We start from the raw sequence: 23684 nt of genomic DNA, 5'->3' as shown, positions 1-23684 counted from the left end.
TTTTTACTTTGTCTGCTGTACACAACTTTTAAGTGTATCATAGTTTGTTGGTTTTCTTGAAAAATAATTTAAAAAATGCTAAAAAAATAAGAAAAGAAAAAAAAAGGAAAAGGGAAAGGGAAAGGGAAAGGGAAAGGGAAAGGGAAAGGGAAAGGGAAAGGGAAAGAAATAAAAATAATAAAAAAGAAAAAGAAAAAAGGAAAAGGAAAAGAAAAAGGAAAAGGAAAATAAAAAGAAGGAAAAGGAAAAAGAAAAGAAGAAGTTGAAGAAGAAGTTGGAGAGACGAGACAAGGCGAGGCAAAGCAAGGCAAGGCAAGACAAGGGGGAAAAGGAAAAAAGGGAAAAAAGGAAAAAGGAAAAAAAGGAAAAAGGAAAAAAAGGATAAAGGAAAGAGGAAAAAGGAAAAAGATAAAGCAGTTGTAACTGTTTTCTTCCTGAGGTTTCTGTGGCGCTCAGATTTGTGTAATGTATCACAGCCTGACTGCTGACCTATTACAACTGCTTGAACTCCTCAGCCAAAAATTCTGATACTGATACAGCAACATATAATCTGCTCAATCTAAAAATAAAGAATGATGCTTAGAAAATAGTGTAAGACTAATTTATTTACAAATATTTTAGCCAGTTATATTTTAAAAAAACTTTTGTTCTGAAGACTGAAGAATGATAAAAGCGTAATTCAGAAATTTTAGACACACTGATGCTTTGCTGTTCCTTGGTGGTATTTTTAGTGTTGGCTTTTCCTTTTCTGGAAACTTCTAATGTAACAATACCTTACACCACAGTGCTGATGCAGGGTTCAGCTGTTCATTAAAAGCTAATCCGTGAGACATTAGGTTTACAAGTGTCAGAGACACATTAGATTTGTGAACAAGGAGGAACAGCAGTGGTGAAAGGATTGTCAAATATACAGAGAATATCCCCATAAGTAGGTACTACCATTAGTTTTGCAGGAAAGCATTAGTTCTGAAAATTAATTTTGTATGTGTAATTACTGGTCACAGCTGTTTAGGAAGTGGTATTATAGCAAGTTAGACGGAAATAAATCAAAAAAGGTTTTATTTATTTTTTTCCATTTGAGATTATCTCACTGGTTTAAGCAGCACTCTTTATACTCAGAAATCCCTACATCTGTAAAAAAAACGACAAAGACCATAAATATCTGTATCAGTCTTGAATAATTCAGCTATCTTCATTTGCACACGATCTACATACAGCCTTTCAGACTAACTCTTGGCTAATTTCTTCACTATGAACATCAGTCAGTTATCTACAGGGTTTGATATAGTCTTTATAGAAAGAGAAAATGGCAGAAACTGCTTTACTTTTCCTCCATGGATAGTCGGTAAAGATTCTCGCCCAAGTACTCGAGCCTCTCCTTTTGTTCCAGGTCCTGGTACAAGCCTTTGGGAACCTTGCTCAGGCCGTAAACCAAGCCGTACAGGCAGCCGGCGATAGACCCAGTAGCCGCGCTTTCTCCTGCAGGTTTAAGCACAATTGCAATGGTTTCTTAGTGTCGCCTCCATATACACAACCGAAAGCCGCGCTGCACAGAGGAAATATTACGCTGCCGACCGAGTGTGGTGGGGGCATGTTGGGTCAGTCCCAAAGGTTTGCACCACCTTGTGTCCTGCCTCTGGCGGTGCCAGCTGAGGATGCCCAGGGAAGGGAGCGACGCCAAGGCAAGGATGCGGCGACGCCTCTGCGGCGTGCGCTCCTGGGCTAGGAGCTTATTTGGTCTGGGGAAAATCCACTCCAACACAACAGCTCTTGCAAGCAGCTAGCCATCGCTAGGAAAAAAGGAGGGAAGAGTGGTTGCAGGGGTCCCTGCTGCATGGCAAATGTCCTGGACTGGAGAGTGTGCCTGCCTTCCTAACAGCACAGCATGGCATCGCACGCGCTTTAAAACATCCAGCCACGGTGAGTAGCACCGATGCTCCGTGCGGTGCCTGCCGCTTTGTGCCTGCCGGGCTCTGCAGCGAGGGGCCGTGAGCTCTCTTGGTTTCACTATGTGCAGTTAAAAGGCACTAGCATTTTGGCGGGGGAAGATGCCAGCCCTTTACTAAGTCATATTGGATTTACTTCTCATGCACCCCTCAAAAGGACGAGAGGAAATGGCCTCAAGTTGCGCCAAGGGAGGTTTAGTTGGACATTGGGAGAAATTTCTTTACCGAAAGAGTGGTCAGGCCTTGGAACAGGCTGCCCAGGGAAGTGGTTGAGTCACCGTCCCTGGAAGTATTTAAAAGACGTGTAGATGAGGCGCTTAGGGACATGGTGTAGTGGGCATGGTGTGTTGGGTTGGCAGTTGGACTCGATGATCTTAGAGGTCTTTTCCAACCTTAATGATTCTCTGATTCTATGAGTCTAAAACAGTGAGACTTGGATGGAGCAAGTGTGAACGGCTTGCGTGGCAGCTGCTGCCACAAGAAGAGGGGTTAGGGGGCAAAACCAGGGGTGCAGGTACAACAGGCGGCATGGCAGATTGGCCAACAGTGGCACCCGACAGCCGGGAAGGGCTGTGCCCCACCCCGCGGTGAGGGAGCAGGGTGGTGGGAGCCGCGCGGGGCCCTCACCTCCGTGGAACATGGAGCGGTTGCAGAGCTCTGTCCAGTCCCCGCCACAGCCCAGCAGGGCATCGTAGGCGATCATGGGGGCGTCGTGGCCTCGCCTCCCCCCGCGGCCTTCGGAGCTCCACCTCCTGTACGTCTGCGGGAGAGACGGCGGCGTCAGGGTGGGGCTGGACATGGAGACGGGAGGCCCGCGGCCGCGCCGGCGTGGCTTGTCCCCTGCTAGGCGGGAATAGCTCTTGGCAGGCCAAGAACTTGGCTTGATTTAAGCAAGCCAAGAATGCCAAAAAGTAGATCAAGATAGATTCCAAATTCACACCCCAGAAATTCCTTATTATTTAAAAAATGAGGCTTGGTAAGGACTGACTTTGTCCTTACCAAAGGACTGACAAAGTCAGTCCTCCTCCTGCCTCTTGGAAATATTCTCGACTCCCCTTGTTACATGTTTGCAAGTGTTTCAATTAGCCAAGTTGTGCACGGGGGGTGAAAAAGTTCTGATTCGGTAATTTCTTTAGGGGCTCAATTTCAGACTATGTTAATTCAAGCCCCCTTCTCTGACTTTTTCTTGCCAAACCCTTTCTCTCCTCTTCCACAAGCATTTATTGAACAAGAGGGAAAATAACTTGCAAATGTAAGACACATTTCTTCCCCAGGAGAAGAAAGAAGAAAAAAACCCCAAACCCCACAGCTAGGTTTGCAAAGGAAAACTGGATTTTCTCTAGAGGAGTACCTCCAGAACTCATTTTTTCCTGCCCAAAAACCTCAAATGAACTCAACACTGATAAATTTATAGCAAAAAAAATACCTTCCTTTAAAGGAAATGGGCAGCTTTATTTCCTGAAGTTTAAGTTACATTATGGTAAGTTGAATTGTTGCTGCTTGGCTGACTCTTGGCTTCTGCAACACTTATGAAGGGTTTGCATTTCTATCTGTTCACTTTCACCTCAGCCACTACATACTTGGTTGTGGTTTATCTGCATGCACATCAAACAAGGCAGAGGTAGACTACAGCTTCACTCTGCTGCTTTCTTTTTTTTTTACCGTCTAGAGAGCATATTTATGTCTTTATGCTGTCCTCGGGCACGTGCAAACTTTCCAGCCTTATTGCTGCAGTTTGGATGCTGGTGGAGCAGTACTGACACACGTGTAATACTACCAAAGACAAGAAGACTAAGCGCGGAGGTGCTATTCTGGGGGCGCAGGCCGGTAGCTCAAGTGTCGCTCCATTTAAGAACGCTGATGGTCTGCACACATCTGATGTCATCTCGCCTTGCTGAAGCAACTTTACACCAGGATAGCCGTCCTCGGGACCGAGCTTTTGGGGACTTAACTGCACCAAGGCAGCATTTCTCAAACATTTCAAAAGTGCAGCCTCCTTTCAAGTCCTGCACCTTCGTGCAGCCCTGCGATGCGGCACCAGCCCAGCTTCCCTTCCCGGGTGGGCGGGTGAGGAGCGGCAGCACTGCCTGCATGGATGGAGGTCTCAACACGCACTCCCTCCTGCTGGAAGCACTGAGCTGCTGCCAAGCCCTGGAGGTAATTCGCACGTCCCCTCCTTGCTGTAAACCCCTGCGGTCAGTAATTACAGCTGCCTCTGACTTCCTCACCCTCCAGGAGTTGACCCGCTGCTGGCTAGCACTCCCTTTCCATCCATTTTGTTTCCCTTTCTGGGTCCTTTCACAGTGCTGGTTTAAGCAACTGCATCTTAAAGGGATGAGATCCTCAGAGTCTAACTGGCCTGGATGACTTCGGTTTGGTTCCTCTCGTTTTGTTGTGCATCGTGTCCAGCCCGGGAAAGCGAGCAGGGCAAGTGATTTGTTTGCAGAAGCAAGGCTGATCCCGAATGCAGTGCAGTTTCTGCCTATTTGCTGTGTATCTAACATGTTCCAAACACGTATCACTGAAAAATGATTTATCCTACGTTGGCCCATCTTGTATTTATACATTCAAGAAGGGGTAATTTGTCTTTTTACCCCCACACTTCCAGTTATCTCCAAATTTAAGCTGTGTACCTGGTTATACAGAATGTGGTCTTTGCTGCTTAACATTTCGAGGTGTAATTTCTTTTAGAGAGGGAAATTGCCTTTGCAACGTATTCAGATCAATCCAAGCCACATTGAAGGCTTCACTTCCACATCTCCTGCAGCCGGTATGTGCCTGCAGAAAGGTGCGCCTGGCTGAGCAGGAACTTGCATGCACCTCTTGGCAAGAGTAGTGCCAGATATTGGTGCTTCATTAATTGCCTGCAGAAAGGCAATCGGCTATACTTCCAGACACAAGAGGCCAGTTAATTTTGAAGGAAAGCACTCCTGGAAAAAAGGCAGGCAGGATGGTTACCTTCTCATTTATTCTTTCCATGGCTATTAACAGACTTGGCTTATAAGCAAATTAAGTCACTCGACTTCTGTGATCTCTGGTTGGTGGTGGAGTTTGAGGGTCAAGCAACATTTTCCTTTCTTGTGCATCAAAATAAATAGCTCAATAGGCCAAACTAGTTGGGCTAGGGTAATGAAGGTAAATTTCATTTCTGCATGAATTCATGCAGTTCTCTCTTGAAATTATCATGGGGAAATACTGTTGGGTTTAATCTCTCCTAAGGCTCTGCTAAGACTCTGGTAGAACTGAAAGGAGCAAAAAACTAGTAACAAGTTCATGGCACTAAATTAATAAAATAAAACTGGAAGGAGATCTATTCTTTATGTTTAAAATGAACAATTTCTTATTATCCACAGTCAATCTACCTTCCACTGGCACTTTTCACTGTGTAGATGAGCACCCAAAAATACACAAAGTGACTTCTCAGAATAGAACTGTGCTTTAATAGTCTGGAAAAAAGGATTGATTTAAGGGAAAAGGTGACAAGAACCACATACTTATTGCTTAGCTGCTAAGTGGAGAGCTTTGAGAGGTGCCAGCACATACCAGAAAGCTGTAAACACCAGGGCAGAAGACACATTATTTCTCTTGAGTTAAGAAGATATAACCAGAAGTCATGAGGCAAAGGAAAGATCATGTACGCTATAAAATAGTATCCCATGGGACGTGGTGAAACACCATCTCTCGAGACACTTAAAACTACCCTGGGCACGGCCTGCGTTGGCAGAGAATTGCTTAGGACGGCTGTCTTCTCTAGAAGGACCATAACCAAGTCCAGCTCCTAGTGCCCGGGGGGATTTCTGTGGAACTCGGTCACAGCTCCATTAGGCTTTAATGAGAACCCCCGGCGAGACGTCTGCCTTTTCCACCCTTAAATAGCCATGGCTTATGTACCATAAGCTTATGGCTTACCTACTCTGGGCGTCAACGCATCTGACCATGAAGTCCTCCTCTCTGCAGTGTTTCCTCCAACGCAGCAACCCCAGGACCGGAGGCAACCGCTTTTTTACACTAACACATACCCCAGCCAAGGATGGGAGTTGTTTTTTCTTTCTTGAAATTTTAGGAAAAAAATAAAGACTTCCTGACTGCTCTGGCACTGGAAATGGTTGAAAAATATTGGTGTGTCTCATTGAAAATACCCTCGGTTCAGAGCCTTTCTGAGCACTTTTTTGAAGTTGCAGTTACCTTTTCTCTCTCCTCTGCGTCATAGTTGTCTGGAAAGACAGGTTTATTCTGATTTTCCTCATTGATTTCTCTCTCCTCCAAATAAAACTGCCACTTGGCTTCGAAGTAAAACCAGTGCTCCTGATATTCTGAATGCAAAAGAAATTAATGATGTAGTATTTCATCTCAGCAACATTTGCAGTTCTACTTAAATAAATTTTAAAGCAAATGACAGTATTGACTACCTGAAAAACTGGGTATTTTACAGTAACGTATGTTAAACAGGCATATGTACTAAGTATGCATTTTAATATGAAGTGGGACATCTAACTGGAAACAGAAAATGTGAAAGAAGGTAATATTTTCAGAATCTCCTGCTATTTTTATGATATGTTAAAATTACATTAATATACATCAGGATGAGATTTTTGGAGAACTTAGTAAGGAACACTGCAAAGAAAAGATAAGAGTCAACAAAAAGAGAGAGAAAAAATCAATTCTATGCCAACTTTCGTATTCATTTGCTACGATTAAAGAATATCTAAAAATGCTTACACGTCCTAAATACAAATTGCCTCCCGCCTCAGTTATCAGTTTTTAATCACATCATTTCTCCAGCATTTCTCTTCTGCTCTCACAGTATTTCTGTGTGGTCTTTCAAGAAAAGGTAGATAGTAAAGGCCAAAATTTCCATTTACATATATTATAATACATATCAAATGTAGAAAAAAGGGATAAATAACACACACATCTGCTATCTGTGCCCATAAAAATAAGCCTTTTTAAATAACTACAGGTCTTTCTCCTTTTTCTGTCACTTTAGGAAGAGCATCTCTAATCATGTTTAACTTTGCACATGTAAATAATCTTATTAAATTCAGTGTATTTTCAAGCCAATGCTCTAGTTCAACCTTTTTATAAAGGCTTAAAAAGGCACGTAAGTCACACTGACCTGTTAAGCACACACATACCCACCCGTCTGCAGAATTGAGGCCTGAGTGAAACCCTGCCTGGGAAGCAGATGGGGTAAGGAATCAGAAATCAGTGAGATGGATCAGATGGCTAAGTATGCCAAGGCAAACTAGCAATGCAGTATGGGACTACTGGGCACACAGTTTAAAATAAAATTAAGTGTTGCTGTTTTTCCCTGGCTCTGTCCTGCTTGGTTGCTCAGTTGTGTGCTGCAAGTGGCTGAGGAGCATGCACACAACCAAACCGTTTCCCTGAAGGATGTAATCTGATTTTGCTTCTTTTCCTAAAATACCATACAGGTGACCTCTTTGGCATTTAAGATCTTTAAAGCGGTTCAACTCCCTGTAAAAAAATCCAAGCTGCCTTGTAGGACCCGATACTTTCACGAAGTTTCCCATTCCCCAGCCCCAGGCAGGGATGAGCCTTCAACCACGTGGCCCTGTACGCCTGGGAATGCCCAGCTGCCCTTCTTCTGAGTCCATGCCCCAGTTTTGCCTGATTACAAGGAAGCCATTCATTAGAACCCTAAAAAAAGGGGGGTGTTTAGAAAAACGGGGTGAAAATGCACTCACAGCTGTCAGGCCAAGGGGAGCATCTTGAGGAAAAAAAAAGTCACACAAAGAAAATGTTGTTGGTTGAAGTAAACTACCGACACCCGCTCCGTCAGCTGGTTACAAGACTGCTTCTAGAAACGCAGGTGACCTGGCAGGTGTCTTTCTGTGTGGTTTTTTCTCCCGTTTCCCCCATGACCATAAAACATAAATGCCTCAAAAATGAATGTTTGCTATGCAGCACCTCAACAAGCAAGGAAGTGTGATTATTCCAATGCACAGGCCCAGAAACAAAGGGATCAAGCAGTTGCAGGAGATTTTGGTTGCGTGGACGACCTGTAGCATGGTCAGAAATCCCACGCCGCCAGCCCTAGCGAGGCTCTGCCCCATCCCTTGAGCCCAGCCTGAGACGATGGTCACATTCAGGTCCATGGGACTATCTGGCAAGTAATGGCCACTGAATATCAGAGAGGGGTGCTGAGTCGAGCCCTGTGCGACTGAATGCTGTGTTTGTTATCCACGGGGGACAACGCGGCTAAAAAAGTTTTCTAAAACTGGAGGAGTCTGTCTGGCAGGATTTCTTTGCAGTGCATCTCACCAGCCAAGGAGCTTAACTTTAATGCAGGAGACTTTTCCCGCTACCAAAATAGGACGAAGCTCAACAATACGGGCACTGGCCGGAAAGCATGCCTCAGGAGTCCAGCGCGCATACCTCCACGCCGAGGGGTCCTGCTGGGGTGGAGTGACAGGGACCTGCTGCAAAGCCACTCGGAGAGGAGCTCGCTCACACTAATCCTGCACCTGCTCCTCATAGGTCTCAGCTAAAAAAATCCTGGTGCGCAAATGAGGCGCAGACGAAAATGTGGGGTCTTTCAGAAAGGCTCCCTGGGGCTCCTTTCAGATTTTAAAGCGGCAGCTTTCCTTCCCGGGTAAATCTTCATTTCTGAGTACTCTTAAGCAAAGATTTCCATTGAATTCAATCTTTCCCGACAGCTGTCCCTTGAGACTAACAGAAAAACCTCTTTCCTCGATGTTTTAATATAATGATACTCATCTGTCCATGGCAGGTCTCACCGTTACAAACGCATCACTCCCTGGCAAGAGGGGACTAAAATACCTTTGCCCCGAAGATCATATATATTACTAAAGTAGCAATATCAAGTTCAGTAGTTGTGTTACGCTCAGTTATTTTAAAACAAGGATACAACAGGTTGCATCTTAAATATTTGTTCAGAAAAGCAACAAGTCAAGCCTGAATTTGTGGTCAAAAGCTAACTCTTGGTCAGGAGACATCCACAGGTGAACTCTTCCTGGCAAAATGAGGAATGTCAGTGCGTTTTCTTATGGAAAATATCGGCCTGCTAATTGATGGAAGGGAGCCGAATAATTCATATCTCAGCAGTCAGTTTGCCTAATAACCTGCTAAATATCGTTTCCTCACTCCCCCCCGGCCCAGCAATCTTTCAAGACTTTCTAAAAACCAAACTGTGCAGTAGGGCATTATCATTGCTATTTCTCTTCCTATTTTTGCCGCCAATATACCAGGCAACTAAGGGATGGTAGAAGAAGGTGGCTCCACCTGCGAGGAGCTTACAGTCTGAGCAGAGGGAACAGGAGGACAGCCTGTGGAGACGGGAGAGGGAGGGAAGCAGCAAAATGGAGAGACTGGGGAGTGACGTTTTTTCAGCGTCTTTCTCGCTGAACATAGTTTTAAGAAAACAACTCTTTTGATTCAGACACGTTACCTGCCATGTGGCGAATGGTCTTCTTGCAGTATTCTTCAGCCATCGGCACAACCTTCATCATCTCTCTTCCCCACTGCACAAGGGGTTTCCCTTGTATTGCATACGCCACAAAAAGAGCTGTGCACAGGGACCCTAGAAAGCCTGGAATTCATAGATAACAATGATCACCAATGCGCGGTCTGTGCTCTTACCATCCTTGTCATGTCCTTCGTAAAATCATTAGCGGAATGCCTCATGGCTGTCGGATAGATTAACGAATGCACATAACCTATCTCTGCCTGTTTGCAGGCTGGCTCGTGGCATGTTGAGATTCTTGGCTAATGCGTGGTGCCCGTTGGTTTACAAGCTATTTTACACAGACCTCCTGTTCTCGGTGGTGTAACATGACAGAAATTGAGGTAGGGGTCAAAAATAAATATCATCCATTAATGTGATACTGAAAATGTTCTAATTGAAGTCACATGAAATAATTGACTTCCACAAAGTGATTCAATTACAAGCTATATCACCTTGCTTACAGAGTCATCCAGCTCAAGGGCTGTGGTTGTTAGATCTAACACTATTTCTGGCTCACTTTAAGGAGTCAAGTCCACGTCTTACTTGGACAATTGCTTCTTTCTTCTAAGGGGACAAGTCCACGTCCCCTTAGAGGAAAGAAACAATTGTCCAAGTAGGACATGCTGTCTGCCTGCCTAGCAAGGTCTTCCACCTTGGATACAAACATACTTAAGATGAACTTTCGTTAATGGGCGCTCAACACTTCCATGACATCAGAAATAGAGGGGCTCGTCTCTCATATTTGCTTGTCAAATGCAACAAAACCAACCCAGTGCAACATGCAACAGAAGGTTAAGAGAACAACTCAGTCATTTAAATAAGCCCCAGGTGAGCAAAGTATTGATGCGTGTGCTTCTCTCGGTGCACGGGTCCAAAAGCGTTCACTCATGCACAGAGGTAAGCATGAACTTTGTGTGTTTTGCTGAAGGTAAAACCAAATTATTTTAGGAGGTTACAAGTCCAGATGAGACAATTACTTATTCTCTCTGCCACAAGACCTGCAATACTGGATCAGGCCAAAGGCACGTCTAACCCAGGATCCAATAGATGCTTTCAGAAAGAATAAAAAAACTGGTAGAGCCAGCTCAAAGGGTCTCACTCGGATAGAGCGTCTAACCCAACTGCCATAAAGATCCTCGAGTGCCACATTCAGCGTGAGGGTGGCAGCAGAGGATTTAGAAGCTGAAGCAAAGGGCTAGCAGGGGGCAGCGGGACAAGTCAGCGCAGGGGGTGGTAGAGGCTGGGGTGTGCCCAGAAGGTTTTCGGGGGGCTGGCAATCTCTTCCTGCCTGCTCCCCAGGTAGCACCCTTCCCCTGCTGCTATTGCCCGGCTCTCCCTACCCCCGGCAGCCCTCACATAGCCTGCTGCCCCTCACCAGGGAAGAAAGCAAGCCCCAGCCGAGGTTTCCGGCTCTGCAAATAATGCCAGTACGGAGTGAGCCTAATTGGTTTGGCTCCTCCGCTCCCCAGAGCTTCTAGACTAGCTTAGGGATAATTTTAATTACACAGCTTGATTGCTTTTAACAGCGACAGCCCTTGTCGTCCGCTTGCCTGATCCCCTTTGAACCCAAGCGTATCTGTGGACTTTGCAGCTGCCCGTAGCAGCGTGGTCCGTGGCTTAACTACGCACGACACGGGGAAGTATTTCCTTGATCTGTTTGTTTCAGTCTGACAGACACGTCAGTTGGGTTTTCTCAGTCTTTGAGTTATGAGAATCACAACTGACGTTTCCCTGGCACCTTTCAGGATGGTAGTAAGGTCCATGGTGGCCCTTCCACCCCTCTCCTCCCCGCCCCCCCGCCGTGCCACTTGTCTCTTTTCCCAGCTAAAAACTCCTTCTGGATGTAATTTCTCCTTGTATGGAAGGTGTTTGACAACTTGGATGCTCCTTGCTGCCATTTTCTGGCTCTAGTAAGTCCTTTCTGAGGTGGGAGACCCAGACTGTAAGCAGTCTTAGTGCTCCTAATGCACCATGGACTTTATATCTTGGCTTAATGATATTTTCTGCTTTGGTTTGAATTCTTTTCCTCTAATTTTATGCCATCCTGATGGCTTTTCTGACTCTTCAGAGCACTGAGCATGTTGAACATGTCACCATTCATTATGGTTTTATTTATTGCTGTTTTAAGCAGGCAGAATGAATACACGTTTACGTAGCATAAAATTATGAGAATGACAGACCTGAATATTCAAAACAACATTAAATTTACTTATTTATGTTTTGTTTAGAGAATGTTTCAGATTGTGTCCTAAAATACGTGGAGTTAGATTTTTTTGGCATTCTGCCTTTACCTACAATGATTGGATCTGACAAAACCTGTCAAGAGAAAAATGTTATTATCCCCTGAACCACACACTTGCATGATAACAGTGAGTCATCTAGATGTACACGAATCCTAAAATTTGATCAGGACAAGTGACATGAATATGCTTTGGACAAGACAGGTTGTGTTTAGTTATTGGGATTTTAGGAGGGAAAAATCCTATGCCTGAGGTTGCTGTCTGCATAATATACAAGCAAATACATAAGCCTATATAAGTAATAAATACATGTATATATTATCCAAGCAGAATTCAAACAAAGGCCTTGGAGTCTGCAAAGCAGGAGCAGTTTAACCAGGTGAATTCACAGGAGCTGCGTTAGTCCCCGCAGAAGTGAAAAGCAGCCTTAGGGACTTCAGCGTGCCGAGACGTCAGCGGACATTACCTGTAGGATGGTTATGTGTCATTCGTCCGCATTCAATGCTCACTTCAATAAGTGACTCCAGCCTTTCCGGCTTCCAGTATCGCATCCCTAAACACATGGCTTTTGTGGATGCTCCAAATCCAGAACCTAAAGTAAAAAGATAATGCCAAACATTTAAAAGGAGACTAATGATCCAAACATATTGATGAAATGTGAAACAAACACATTTTATTAATTCAGCTCATGTGTGGGAACTCCTCCGGGAACGGGAAATTAGCATGCAAAGCGAATTACAAGTTTTAAAAGTTTCTTGCAAGGACTTTTGCTTCCACACAGTCATTCTGGTTTCACAGGTATGTTCCAATGTTCTCACGTACTACGAAAAGCATAGCGGGTTCAGAAAGCAGTGTGCTCTCTTGTTCACAGCACTTGTTTGATTCAAACTCTCATGCCATCTTTACTCATTCTTGGCTGACACCACTGTTTTGCTTGCTCTGGGTGTCAGCACTAGAAGCAGAAGTTTGAGAAACAGATACGCTTTTACTACGCCCTTATTTTTGTAGACTTCATGCTGAAAGCACATAATTAAAGCACTTTAAATGAGTATCACAGTTGATCTTACAATTTTAATGCGTGTTTCATCCTAGAGAGACCCACAGGTAGTTCACAAAACAGTTTCTGCTACATACAAAAATGTGTCCAAAAAGAAACTAAAGGCTACGGAGCCAAAATCTCCAAAGTTAGGCAACACCAGAACTGAGGTTTCCCATGCGACCTGAAGTCAGTGCTTGTGTGCACTCGTTATGGTACAGCCTGCACTCACTGAGCTTGGTCTTGGGAATTTCTGCCTCGTGCAGCATGGAGTTTATTTATTGAATAGCTAATTCAGTATTTCTTTTAATCCTCAGCATTGAGTGCATGATCCCCGGCATTCAACTTTTAAACACTTCATTGAATGGAGAGTTAAATTTACTAATGAGTTTCTCTGCAGTACTTATCACACTAATATCAGGATCCCACAGAAGTTTTAATGAGCTTATCCTCACAAGGCACCAATGAGGTGATTATCTCCTCTTTGCAGCTGGGAGCCAATGCCTGAAAAAGCATTAACTCATTGCAGGCACCCACCCTGAGACAGATAGAGTTCGATTTTTCAAAATACTTGGCATTTTTCAGCACTGTCTTTGCTCAATCACACTTTCCAGTGACCTTGGGTATAGTTGAGAGCAATCAGCATTTCTCTACTTGGTCCCTGGAAGATAAGGGGCATATTTATGCAATCTAATTTTAGCATCTGTGGAACCTGCAATAGGAGCACAGTCTCCCTGGCTTTCCCAGATAGGCAGCATGGAGAAAGGCTGTACCTCCATTAGCCAGTACGATGGCGTACTAGGAGCAATTCATGGACCAGAGTGAATTGAAGCAGCAGATGCCAAGGAGCCAGGGTCAGGGCTTTTAGTCACTAGAGGAGTCCTCCCAGCTCCCCTGGGCTGTGCCCACTGTGGCTGCAGAGCACCAGGGGCTCTCCTGGAGCACTGCTTGCTGTTTAGTGTCATCCCAAGCAACTTCAGCTCAGGTGTCCTAAGATCATGAGTGTGATCAAAGTGTGGTAGTGGGGGTGGCAGGAAGATTTGCTTCAAAAGTTCTTGCCTGAGCCAAAGTCTAACACTAACATAAGCCACCGGTTGGCATCTGCAGGTGCAATACGGACCAATCTGAATTTCTCTCTCTCGAAAAGAGCTCTTCTTCTCCCCGGAGAGCAGCCATCCTGAGTGAGCACCCTGGTTAGGTGACCTAATTAGTTAGGTGAAGACATTTCTTCTCGTCCTCCTCAGAATCCAATGTGCAAATTTTGCATGCAATAAGTCTTCCAGTGGGTTTAACCACCAAGGGCAGTCTAAAAAAGGCCAAACATCTGATAAATGCGACGTGAAAGGCTTTGCAAAATACCATTTTATTCCCCACAAACTCAGAGCTTGCTTCCTCCTTGCTAGCCTTCTTGACACTAGTAAAGAGACCCTCTCCAGGACACCTTTGCCCACTGCTCCTGATGAAGAGGCTGGACACTTGTCCTGCAAATGGTGTGCTTGCTCCTTTGTAGTAAAGGTACTATGAAGCTGCTGACAATTGGCTCCCTGATCCAGGAGGCAGCTGGCTATTCATCTTTCTGCCTTGAAGGATTTTCCTTAGGTGAATTTGCCCAGCTATTTTTTGAACCCACATGAACTGTAGCATCTGCAAATTGGCATTGGAAACTAGTTGTGCAGCTTCATTAGGTGTTGCGTGAAGAAGTCCTCCGTTTTGCTTGCTTTGAACTCATGACCCACCAGTTTCATTTGAAGTCCCTAGTTCCTGTGCTGGAGGAGACAGTGAGTTTTCTCTGTCCCTGTTCATGTTCTCCAAGCTATCTATGCCTTTACAGCTCTCTATCGTACTGTCTCAGACATCACAGCCTATGGAAGCTGTTTTTACTAATCCAGCCATCCTTCCTGATATCTTTTCTAGTTCTCTTACATCCTTCTGGGGGGAGGGAGGGACCAGATTATAGACAGTAATCGAGAAACAGCAGCTATGGAGTTATGCACTGGTGCAAATATGTTTTGTGTTTTGTTCTCTGATCCTTTCCCAGTCATTTCTAATAGTCTGTTTGCTTTCTGGCTCTTACTGAGCACTGAAGTGTCGTTCCTGTAGAACTAATATAGCTCCACAATCCCTTCCCTGACCGGTAACTGAATCAGCAACTGCAACTATGTATATAAAATTAGGATTCCCTCCTTGCCCCCCGCCACGTATGACTTTTCATTTATCTGCATTCCATTTGGTTCTCCTACTGTGCCACGCAGTTATTCATCATCGTGAGCATCTTCCACAACTCTGCACCATATTATCTTTGACTTTGCTGACCCACGATGCACTTGCATTTCCAGATAGTTTGTGGACATGTTGTACAACCGTGGTCCAACACAGGTACCTCCTTCTCTATGGAGAAGACAGATGGCAATCTCCTGCTCTTCATTTACTGTCTTTTAACCAGTTGTCTATCCTCAGGAGAACCTTTCTGTCATCCTGTAGCAACTTGGTGCCTCATCACTTAGTGCCTTTGGTGAGGGACGTTGTTGAGAGTCTTTTGGAAATCCTAACAGACCATTTTCACAGTGTCTCTTTTTTCCTCCTTTTGTTTCTTGGATACTTCATGAGCTTTCTAATAGAATTCCAAGGTGTCACTTCTTGTCACAAAAGCTGTGTTGACACTTTCTTATTACATCATTTTCATTCATGCACTACATTATTCTCTTTTAGTACGTAATACCTCAGTATGCTTTTCTTCACTCTACATCTGTAGAATAATAAAGATCAGCTTAATGGCTGCCAAGCCCTGAAGACACCTGATGTGTCTTTTGTGACTACAGACCGTTCTGCATGAGACCTTAGAGCCTGGCCTCTTTATCTCTTGTCCATCTGTGGCTTATCATTCTCTCCATTTTTGCCCCCCAACTTTCTGCATTTAACTCACACTTTTTCCTCACACTCCTCTACCAATGCCACCAGCAAAAAGGCCCTGTTCTCAAGTGGTACTAGGAAGCCCAGCAGCTGCTCCAGTAGATGCAAGTAAGGACCTGCATGGATGCTGCAGCCTCAGCCTGAAATACAGACGGTACCGGCAGAGCCAAGCTGCCGTTTGACTGCCCTTTCGCCGTGGCTCCGAAGGCACGTCTCTGGCTCAAGGGGTACCACCTTACTCAGATTTTGGTTCCAGCTCTCAAACATCAGCGGTTCTCTTCTGAACAATTTGAGCTTTTGTCAATGGAACAAAACATTTTTACCATGTCTCAGAAACAGCAGACTCATCTGCATCAAAACTTTAGACAAATGCTGACAGACAAACAGAGGCAAACACTCAACGGTGAAAATTTTAGCCTTGAGCTTATCAATGTCATAAATCAGAAACAAGCTCTTAAGATGGAAGGTGTTAGACAGTCTTGGGCAGGTCTTCTGGCCATCACAGGGATCTCACCAGCCTTCAATACAATCCGAGTACCTCTGCAATGAGTGTGGCAATGAGCATGACATGAGGTGGCAGGTGAGACACACAGGGCAGCTTGAGTTAAGAACTCAGTGTTATGACTACACCCACAAGAATTTGAGCAGAGGAGCATCATATAAGCAACGCAAAATTACCTAAGCTAAGATTTCACTGGTCCATGAAGGCTGGCACAGGAATTCTTGCTAGAAGTGAGATAAGATAGAACGACTACAGGAAAACAGCATTTTGGTTCCAGCCCATCCAAGATATCATCCGACTGCTGGGCATTCAATGCCTGTGGAATGTTTTTGCCTCGAGAAGAAACTTGTGAAAATTCAAATAAAAGGTTAATTATGTCCATAGCAGTGTCAAGTCCTGCAGTAGGCTGAACATCTCCACCTCAGGTCACTGGTTCTTTTGCTCTCAGGGTGAAAAAAAGGCTTCTTGAGATGTTCAGGATGATATTTGTCAGACCAGATGGAGAAGGTGGGCTTTAGCTGCCAGGTCTCAAGGCAGGAATTCATTTTAGATCCTTCTAGCCCAGAGTATCCCAAAAGCAAATAGTTCGTCATGGAAAGCCACGGAGGAGGAAGGCTAAAAGAAGAGATGTAGCTCCGACAGAGCAACGGGCCAGGGAACAGTCATGCTCCACTGCTGGAGGTATTGAGAGCTGCTCAGGGCCAGCAGCAGCTCCCACAATTATTTTGATCAAATCTTACTCACTGTCAATCAGAAAACATATGACAACTGCCCAAGGGGCACTTTCTCAGATCTGCCTGGCTAATAGCAGGGTGGGCAGAATAAACAGGGAGGGGAACCTTTTCCCTCCCAGCAGCTGTTGTGAGGAGCGGGGCCTGAGTGAGGGATGCTTTTTGTGTCAGAGAAAACTGACGGCAGAGACCCAGAAATAGCCATGGCATTGTGCCGTCAGGCCTTTGCCATGATATTGCATCAATACGCAACGCTTTTGAGCGGTGCTGATACGTACTGCAGTGATAGAGCATCACACCGAACGAGCGCAATGTCCGTGTGAGCTGCCATCGTCTTGTGGCTGTCCAGGTCCACCTCTTCTGATGATGTGGTGCCTCTACAGTCTTTCAAGATTAATTGCACTGTATGGGTATGGGTATATGCGTATGTGTGTGCACATAGCTGCATGCATGCTATTTAACTTGAAGCAGAAATTCAATCCATCATAAAATGAAATTATCATAAAGAGAAAGAAAGAGAGGGTCATGGGTAGGGAAACAGGGCTAGGAATATTAGGGATTATCAGCAAAACAGTCATAGTTGTTAGCAGGGCATCCACCTGGAGAAAAGTCTCTGCTTTTCCTCCAGTGAACACATCAGTGCATAGAGTGTTTCATAGGCTCGGCTTTTTGATTCAGATCTGCCATTGCTGAAAAGATCCAAGAGTACAAACATGTAAACAAAAAATGGCAGAAAATATTTCTTAAAATAACCATTAAACTCAAGGACAAAGATCTGGACCCAGAGGCACAGAGCCAAGAACAAAGTCTCTTTAAATAGATGTTAAAGAGGGAAGGGTTCATTTACGAGAGGACATAGTGCCCTACAGCAGGAATTCCTGGCAGGTCTCTTGCCATCCTCAGGCAAACATGGAAATGTTTCAGGGGTAGTAGCCTTTGATGTCAGGGGGAAAAGGAAATAATTTCCGTATAGCCACAAACGCTGAAAGCATGCATTATTCAAGCCAGAATCTATAAATGGGAAGCGGTACCGTACCCTTTTCATTGAATGGTGTGTGCCAAGCGAGAAGGTAGTTGTCTGGTTTTAATTCCCTGCAGCCTTCGATGGTAGCGGGGTCTGGCCGCCTCCCCGAGAGCTTGTCGATAGCATCCACGTAGCGTTTTACCAGCTCCCGGTACAGGTCTTCCAAACACCAGTAATCTGCTCAGAGGAGGGAAGAGAAGGTTGTTATGTGAAGGCAGAAGAGCAAGAGAGCACTGAAAACAAACAAGCAAGCTCACTGTGCATTTAAGAAATGTTCCTATTTCCACTTCCATTACACCGAGTTGTGTTTCTGCTGCTGCTGTCAACACATTTTTCCACACCATGAGAGCGGGCTGCAGGGACAACAGCCTCGTCCCTCTGTTCTCATCTTTTCCTGCTTTCCTTTCCACTTTTAATTCCTTTAATCAGAAAGATGAAGGCATTCTGTTCATCAACAGTAGCTGCTCAGGGGCTTTATTTAGGCTCCGTGGTGTGAAGTATTAACAGAGGTGTCTAACTGTAAGGTGAATGTGTTGCCGCTGCGGGGACTGGGTGTGCGCATGAAGCCAGCTCTGCCTGGCTCAGCCGGTGCCTTTGCCGTCATTTGCAGACATGAACCCAATTTAAAAATGAAAGCCTATTTTTTTTAAATTACCACTGAATTATTTTAAAGAGGTATGTATGATTAAACACAAAAGCAAATCAGTGACCTTATTTTTTAATCTGATTTTATATTTATTTTGTCTAAAATTTGTAGGTTTTTCATGCAGGGATCCCTATATCTTATGTTGGTACAGCAACTAGAACAGCGAGCTTGTGTAAAAATGGTAATAAAGATCAGTAAAAGTAGTAAATCCCTACAGTCTGTAGCATTTCCAGCAGATAAATTTCTTTCTGGAATAAGTTCACTAGCAATATCTGTTTATTGATTATTTTTACTAAGGCCTACAGTCTTGCCTAAGGAGGAATCTTTCCCCTGTTAAACGTATACTGTTTCTTCAGTATAGCTGCTTCTCTCGGCTGCTGCTGCGTGTTGTTGGGCTTGAAGAGCCCTGCCCTCGGCTTTTGCCAAGGAAAAGCTTCCACTGGCATCTATTACAGCTCTGTCATCAGTGGGAACTGAGGAGACCGTCGGGATTTATCCATTTATATCTTTTCTATGTACTTCGAGAAACCCTGTTTAATACTTCGATTGACTCACAGATGGAATGATACAGCAGGGGAAGTTCTAAAAATATCCTCATTTTGTCAAAGATTGGTGATTTCTTGAAATCCACAGGAGAGGTTTGATTTAAGAGAAAGTTTGGAGCCCTGTAAGCCAGAGCCACTCGAAGGTACCAGTTAGGCAGACAGGTAAGTAAAGAAGATGCAGGGTAAAACCAAGGTTCCCCTCCTTTCACACAAAAAAATACCTTATCCATTACGCTGGCCATCCCACATACAACCCTAGAGGAACAAGATACTTTTAAGCTGCCGACTCTTTCCAGATTTAGGAATCAGGTGTCAGTTTATCCGGATGGGAGCCAGGAGCAGGATTTACCGCCCGGCAGCTTCTGCAGAAGCCTCGTCCCCAGAGCCAGAGTCTCTCTGGTCCAGCAGCTCCGGGCTGCCCGAGCCCACCAGGGTTCCCGCACCTGGAGCCAGGCTGCCATCTCAGCCGTCAAGTCAATAGGACAGGTTCCTTCTTTAGAAATGAACCCTTATCTTTTTTAAATCCGTGTTTAAGTCAGAGAGGAAAAAGCTTTCCTCGTTGCAGGGGTAGTTCCCCTGCCTTTAAGGATGCTGTTCTTGTTCCTCCCTTATGGGACAAATTCCTACTGGAAGTAGACGTTTCGTTATCCTTCATTGTGGGATCAACCTTTCCATCTGTGCACATGGTGGATTTGGGGAGCGCCAGCTTAGTCTGCAGCAGCGCCCGCAGCCGCCGCTGCTTCTGGCCATCCCCTCCTGGGATGTCCTCCACGCAGCTGGCAAAGCGCTGGCCAAAATCGCCTCCCCAGGTGAGAACTGCCGTCATCCTTAACACAAACCTCTGCCTCACGCTTGGCTGCTGCCGCAGCCTGGGGCTGGGAGCTCCCCCGAGGGCAGTGCCCGGGCGATGGGACACCACGGGGCATGTCCGTCCCAGCCTGCGAGCATCCCGCATGTACCTGGAGGTGTGCACCCAGGGGATGCTGCGGCCGGCGGGTGGCCAGCCAGGTGAATGGGATGTGCGGGGAGCGGGGCAGTGAGGGACAGGAATATTTTTATTGCTTATCCCCCTTCTTTTTTTCTCTTTTTTTTTTTTTTTTTTTGTCTGGAAATGTTCCAGGCACCGAATATATTGTTTAAAATCTCAGTCTACGCAGCAGCGAGGTCTCCCCACCACATGAGGAGGGCAGGTCCCCAGGGCTGGTGGCAGCTGCCTCAGCCTTCACGGACCCACATTCACCTCCTTTAACTCTGTTGATTTGGGTGATTTTGCACATGGGCTGGACTATGACCAAGCCCAGTGGCTTTTTTGTGCTCCCCTTGCCAGGAAGAGACACTGCTGCGGGCAGGAGCGGTTCTGTTTCCCTTGTGGGAAGCAGAGAGAAGGACTTGCTTTCCCTTTTTCACCAATGTTACTATGAAATGAAGATTTCTTACTAAAATTCCCCACAGCAGCTTGGTGCTTTCTCACCAGCTCATAAAAGCACCTTTTTAAAAAGCTTGTCTGATCAGGCCAAAGAAATGAGAGTGTAGGATAAACACAGCTGACGGGAATTATAGCTGAGACTTTTTTTCTTTAGAGCCACAGTGCTCCTGCTATATTTAAGAAATAAGATTTATTATTTCACCATTAGTCTAACTGGCTTGATTACCCAGAAGTTATGGTTTTAGAGAGTTCAATAAGCAAGAAACATATGATATGTATTTAATCATAGCCTATATTCAGAAATATGTTAGTCATCTTTTTTTCTTGATAGGCTGACATCTTACCTTTATCTTTAGTGTATTAGCTACCCCTTAAACCATTGGTTAGCTGATAGCCAAGCACGACGTGTCCAACACACTCTTCAACTGATCTCCACGAACTAAATTTAGAGCAGATTGGGAGCAGGCAGATAAAGCGGTAAAACAGAAGCACAAGGGAAATTTCACTGACATGAAGGATACTTAGCTACATGTGAGCTTCTGCTACTGTTAGTTATCCAGTGTTAGGCATGTTGAGAAAAGTCAGGAATATTTTTACAGAGATTAAAACATTTGATTCACTCTGAAGAGGCAAAATATGGCTGAATGGTCACTGCCTTCACACATTCACTTCACACTGAATGGTGTACTTTTGATGTCTATCTTGACAGTTCAGAAAGCTCTAGTTCAATGGGTAGGGTGTCGATATAAATACCATTGCATCTTACAAAAGACGATTCCTACCTTAAAAAAATCCAAATGTTCTCTCTCAAACTATTGTGATTTTAGAAGACATATATTAATAACTTCCACTATTCTGAAAGACTTTATTATAAACATAGTATGTTAGAATACTTTTGGGACTAAAGACACAGAGCTCTCCTTAGAAAGCAAATTGTTCCGTTTCTGGCCTTGCAGGCGCAACCCTTTGCCCGAGGGGCAGCGAAGAGGAGGCAGCGCTAGTGATTTTAGCCTGAAAAAGGTATTAAGGTGACTCTACTCCAGCCTGGAGTTCTGAACGTAAACATGTTAAAAATGCGCTTAGAAGAGCTCTTATCTTTTACGGAAGAATTTCTAGTGGCTATATTATTCCCTGATGTATTCCAGCGTACAGATAATCTACTTAGCAATTATTTTTGTTATGCTGGACAAAAATTTAGTCTTTAAGCTTTAACCAACTGTATAAACCTAGATAAAATATAGGGAGAGCTCCTCCACACTCAAGAAATCAAAACTCCCCAGTTTGTGTGATGGTTGCAAGATTGCGCTCATGGAGGAGACAAGCTAATGCACGTTATCATTCACATAAGCAGCATTTCTGACGCATTTTCTCATGCCTTCCCCAGCACTCAGGCTTATTATAAGAAATGCAGCAAGTCGACAGTTTTGCTCCTTTCCAGACTGCGTTCACTAGTCCTGGCGTACCTACCTGTGATGACAGCCTCTGCCGTAGCCATGTGCATGAGCGTGTTGTCACTTACTGGCCACTTGTCGGGAGAGAGCACCAGGTTCTCAAGCCCTCCGATTTCCTTCAGCTCCTGCTGGATTTTTGCACCTAAGGCATTGTTTTCTCGGGAGAAGTTGCGATAACCGAGAGCATCCCCTACCCCAGCCAGCACAAGCGCAGCTTTAAATTTATCCATCCCCAAGACGCTTTCCGCCTTCCTTTTGTCCGAGACAGCCACCGAATCTTGATCTTCCTTTGTTCCTTTGCCTTCGGCTCAGCTCCCCCGACACTTTATAGCAGCCATTGTGTCACACCGAGAGCGCTCTCTATAAGGCAAGGACTTCCTTTTCTGGCTCTGCAGATGCCATCTCTTGTCCGGGACCTGACGGAGAGGAAATATTTCATAACCCAGGGATTTTGCAGGGGCTTTGTTCAATGAAACCGCAAGAGCGGACCCGCAAAGCGAAGCGCAAAAGCCTCGTTTCTGCAACCCAGCGTAAAGCAAGCCAGGAAATCCTTAGCCCTACCCAGCGTAAGTAACTCTACACCCAGAAAAACAGATGCCTCGCAGGGGTGTTTATTTATTTAATAACTTGTAAATTAATTTATTTTCCTGCCCTTTTCTGACATGCTGGAGTCAGCCTCTCTTTCAGGGACCAGTCAGAAGGAAAGCCTGTGATAAAAGGAGTTTCCAAACTCTGTAAACACTAGAATGATGGGTTAGGCAGTAAGAAATCTAGTCAAATGCAGACAACCTCTCCCACTTCTAATTATGCCCTACGGCGGTATTATGTCAACAGCTTTCTTATTCCATTCCACCTGCTACAAGAATGTTTTCCTAATTCACTGCACCCCTGGATAAACACTGAGCAAAATACCAACTTCAATCCCACGCCTCTTACTCCCTGGCAAAGACTGACTTTTTCCTAAGGCTGAGCTCAGGTGCAGCCTACGTTTGGACTCTGGAAGGAAACTGTTTTGAAAGATGCGTTTAAATGGCATCCTGTGAGTCTAAGAAAGTTCACGTCCGAAGAAATCTCACTTGGTAAGAATCGAGCTTTATTAATACCATCCTTTAAAACTTGATACTTGTGCAATTATGTACTTCATTCTGTTACTGCAGTTTTTTCTGTGCTTCTGCCATGCAGTGCAAGAAGGAGCTCTGTAGTCTTGCAGCTTTTTAAACTTATTTTGCCCATAAACACATCTCCGTGTAGGCTCAACATCTTCCTTCAAGGGGTCTGCTGAGACTGACTCAGATCGTGGTTCTGAGTCACCATTCATGCTGTCCTAAAGACCCACAAATTACTACTACTTTACAGATAGAAATACAAATGTAAATATAAACTTAGGTAGATAAACAGATGCATCCTCCTATCACCCAGAGCGATAAGCAGTTAATCACAGACTGAGTTACTGACGTGTAACAGAAATATCACTGTACTTCACAAGAAACCTTAATGCAGTTTCAGAACACGGATAAGCATCGCCATTCCTATTCTACATTATAAGAATTAAGGTGCCAAAGTGGTGAAAGTAGCCTCTGTTAGTACACTGTTTTTTTAAAGATTAGGATTTGGGTAAGAGAAGTGTTGAGTATCAAGAGGACACTGAGCGCGTCTTCATTTCTAGGAAGGAACAACTCTGCACTGAAAAAGGAAAAAAAAAAAGGCAATTATGCTTTAGGATACTAGGAGCATTACG

At 44.7% G+C, this 23684-nt stretch overlaps 1 protein-coding gene across 1 annotated transcript; it reads right to left on the bottom strand.

Moving 5' to 3' along the window:
- Positions 1–588: 588 nt before the first annotated feature.
- On the bottom strand, positions 589–22274 carry ADPRHL1 (ADP-ribosylhydrolase like 1). The gene is made up of 7 exons (XM_075136833.1): positions 21963–22274; positions 17891–18055; positions 12142–12267; positions 9379–9519; positions 6132–6259; positions 2574–2706; positions 589–1479 (listed from the first exon to the last, which is right to left on the bottom strand). Exons 1-7 carry the CDS (start codon positions 22174–22176, stop codon positions 1322–1324), a joined length of 1065 nt encoding a protein of 354 aa, XP_074992934.1. The 5' UTR covers positions 22177–22274; the 3' UTR covers positions 589–1321.
- Positions 22275–23684: the final 1410 nt, after the last annotated feature.

The sequence above is a fragment of the Calonectris borealis genome, chromosome 1 (assembly GCF_964195595.1).
Source record: "Calonectris borealis chromosome 1, bCalBor7.hap1.2, whole genome shotgun sequence".
In the NCBI taxonomy this organism is placed as follows: domain Eukaryota; kingdom Metazoa; phylum Chordata; class Aves; order Procellariiformes; family Procellariidae; genus Calonectris; species Calonectris borealis.
This window is presented reverse-complemented; position numbering and strand designations above follow the sequence as displayed.

Coding starts and splice junctions, on each gene's coding strand:
- ADPRHL1 (XM_075136833.1), bottom strand. CDS start 22,176: ATGGATAAATTTAAAGCTGCGCTTGTGCTGGCTGGGGTAGGGGATGCT. Junction 9,520..12,141: donor GACACATAACCATCCTACAG/GTAATGTCCGCT, acceptor TATGAATTCCAG/GCTTTCTAGGGTCCCTGTGC. Junction 2,707..6,131: donor ACGCAGAGGAGAGAGAAAAG/GTAACTGCAACT, acceptor TCTCTCCCGCAG/ACGTACAGGAGGTGGAGCTC.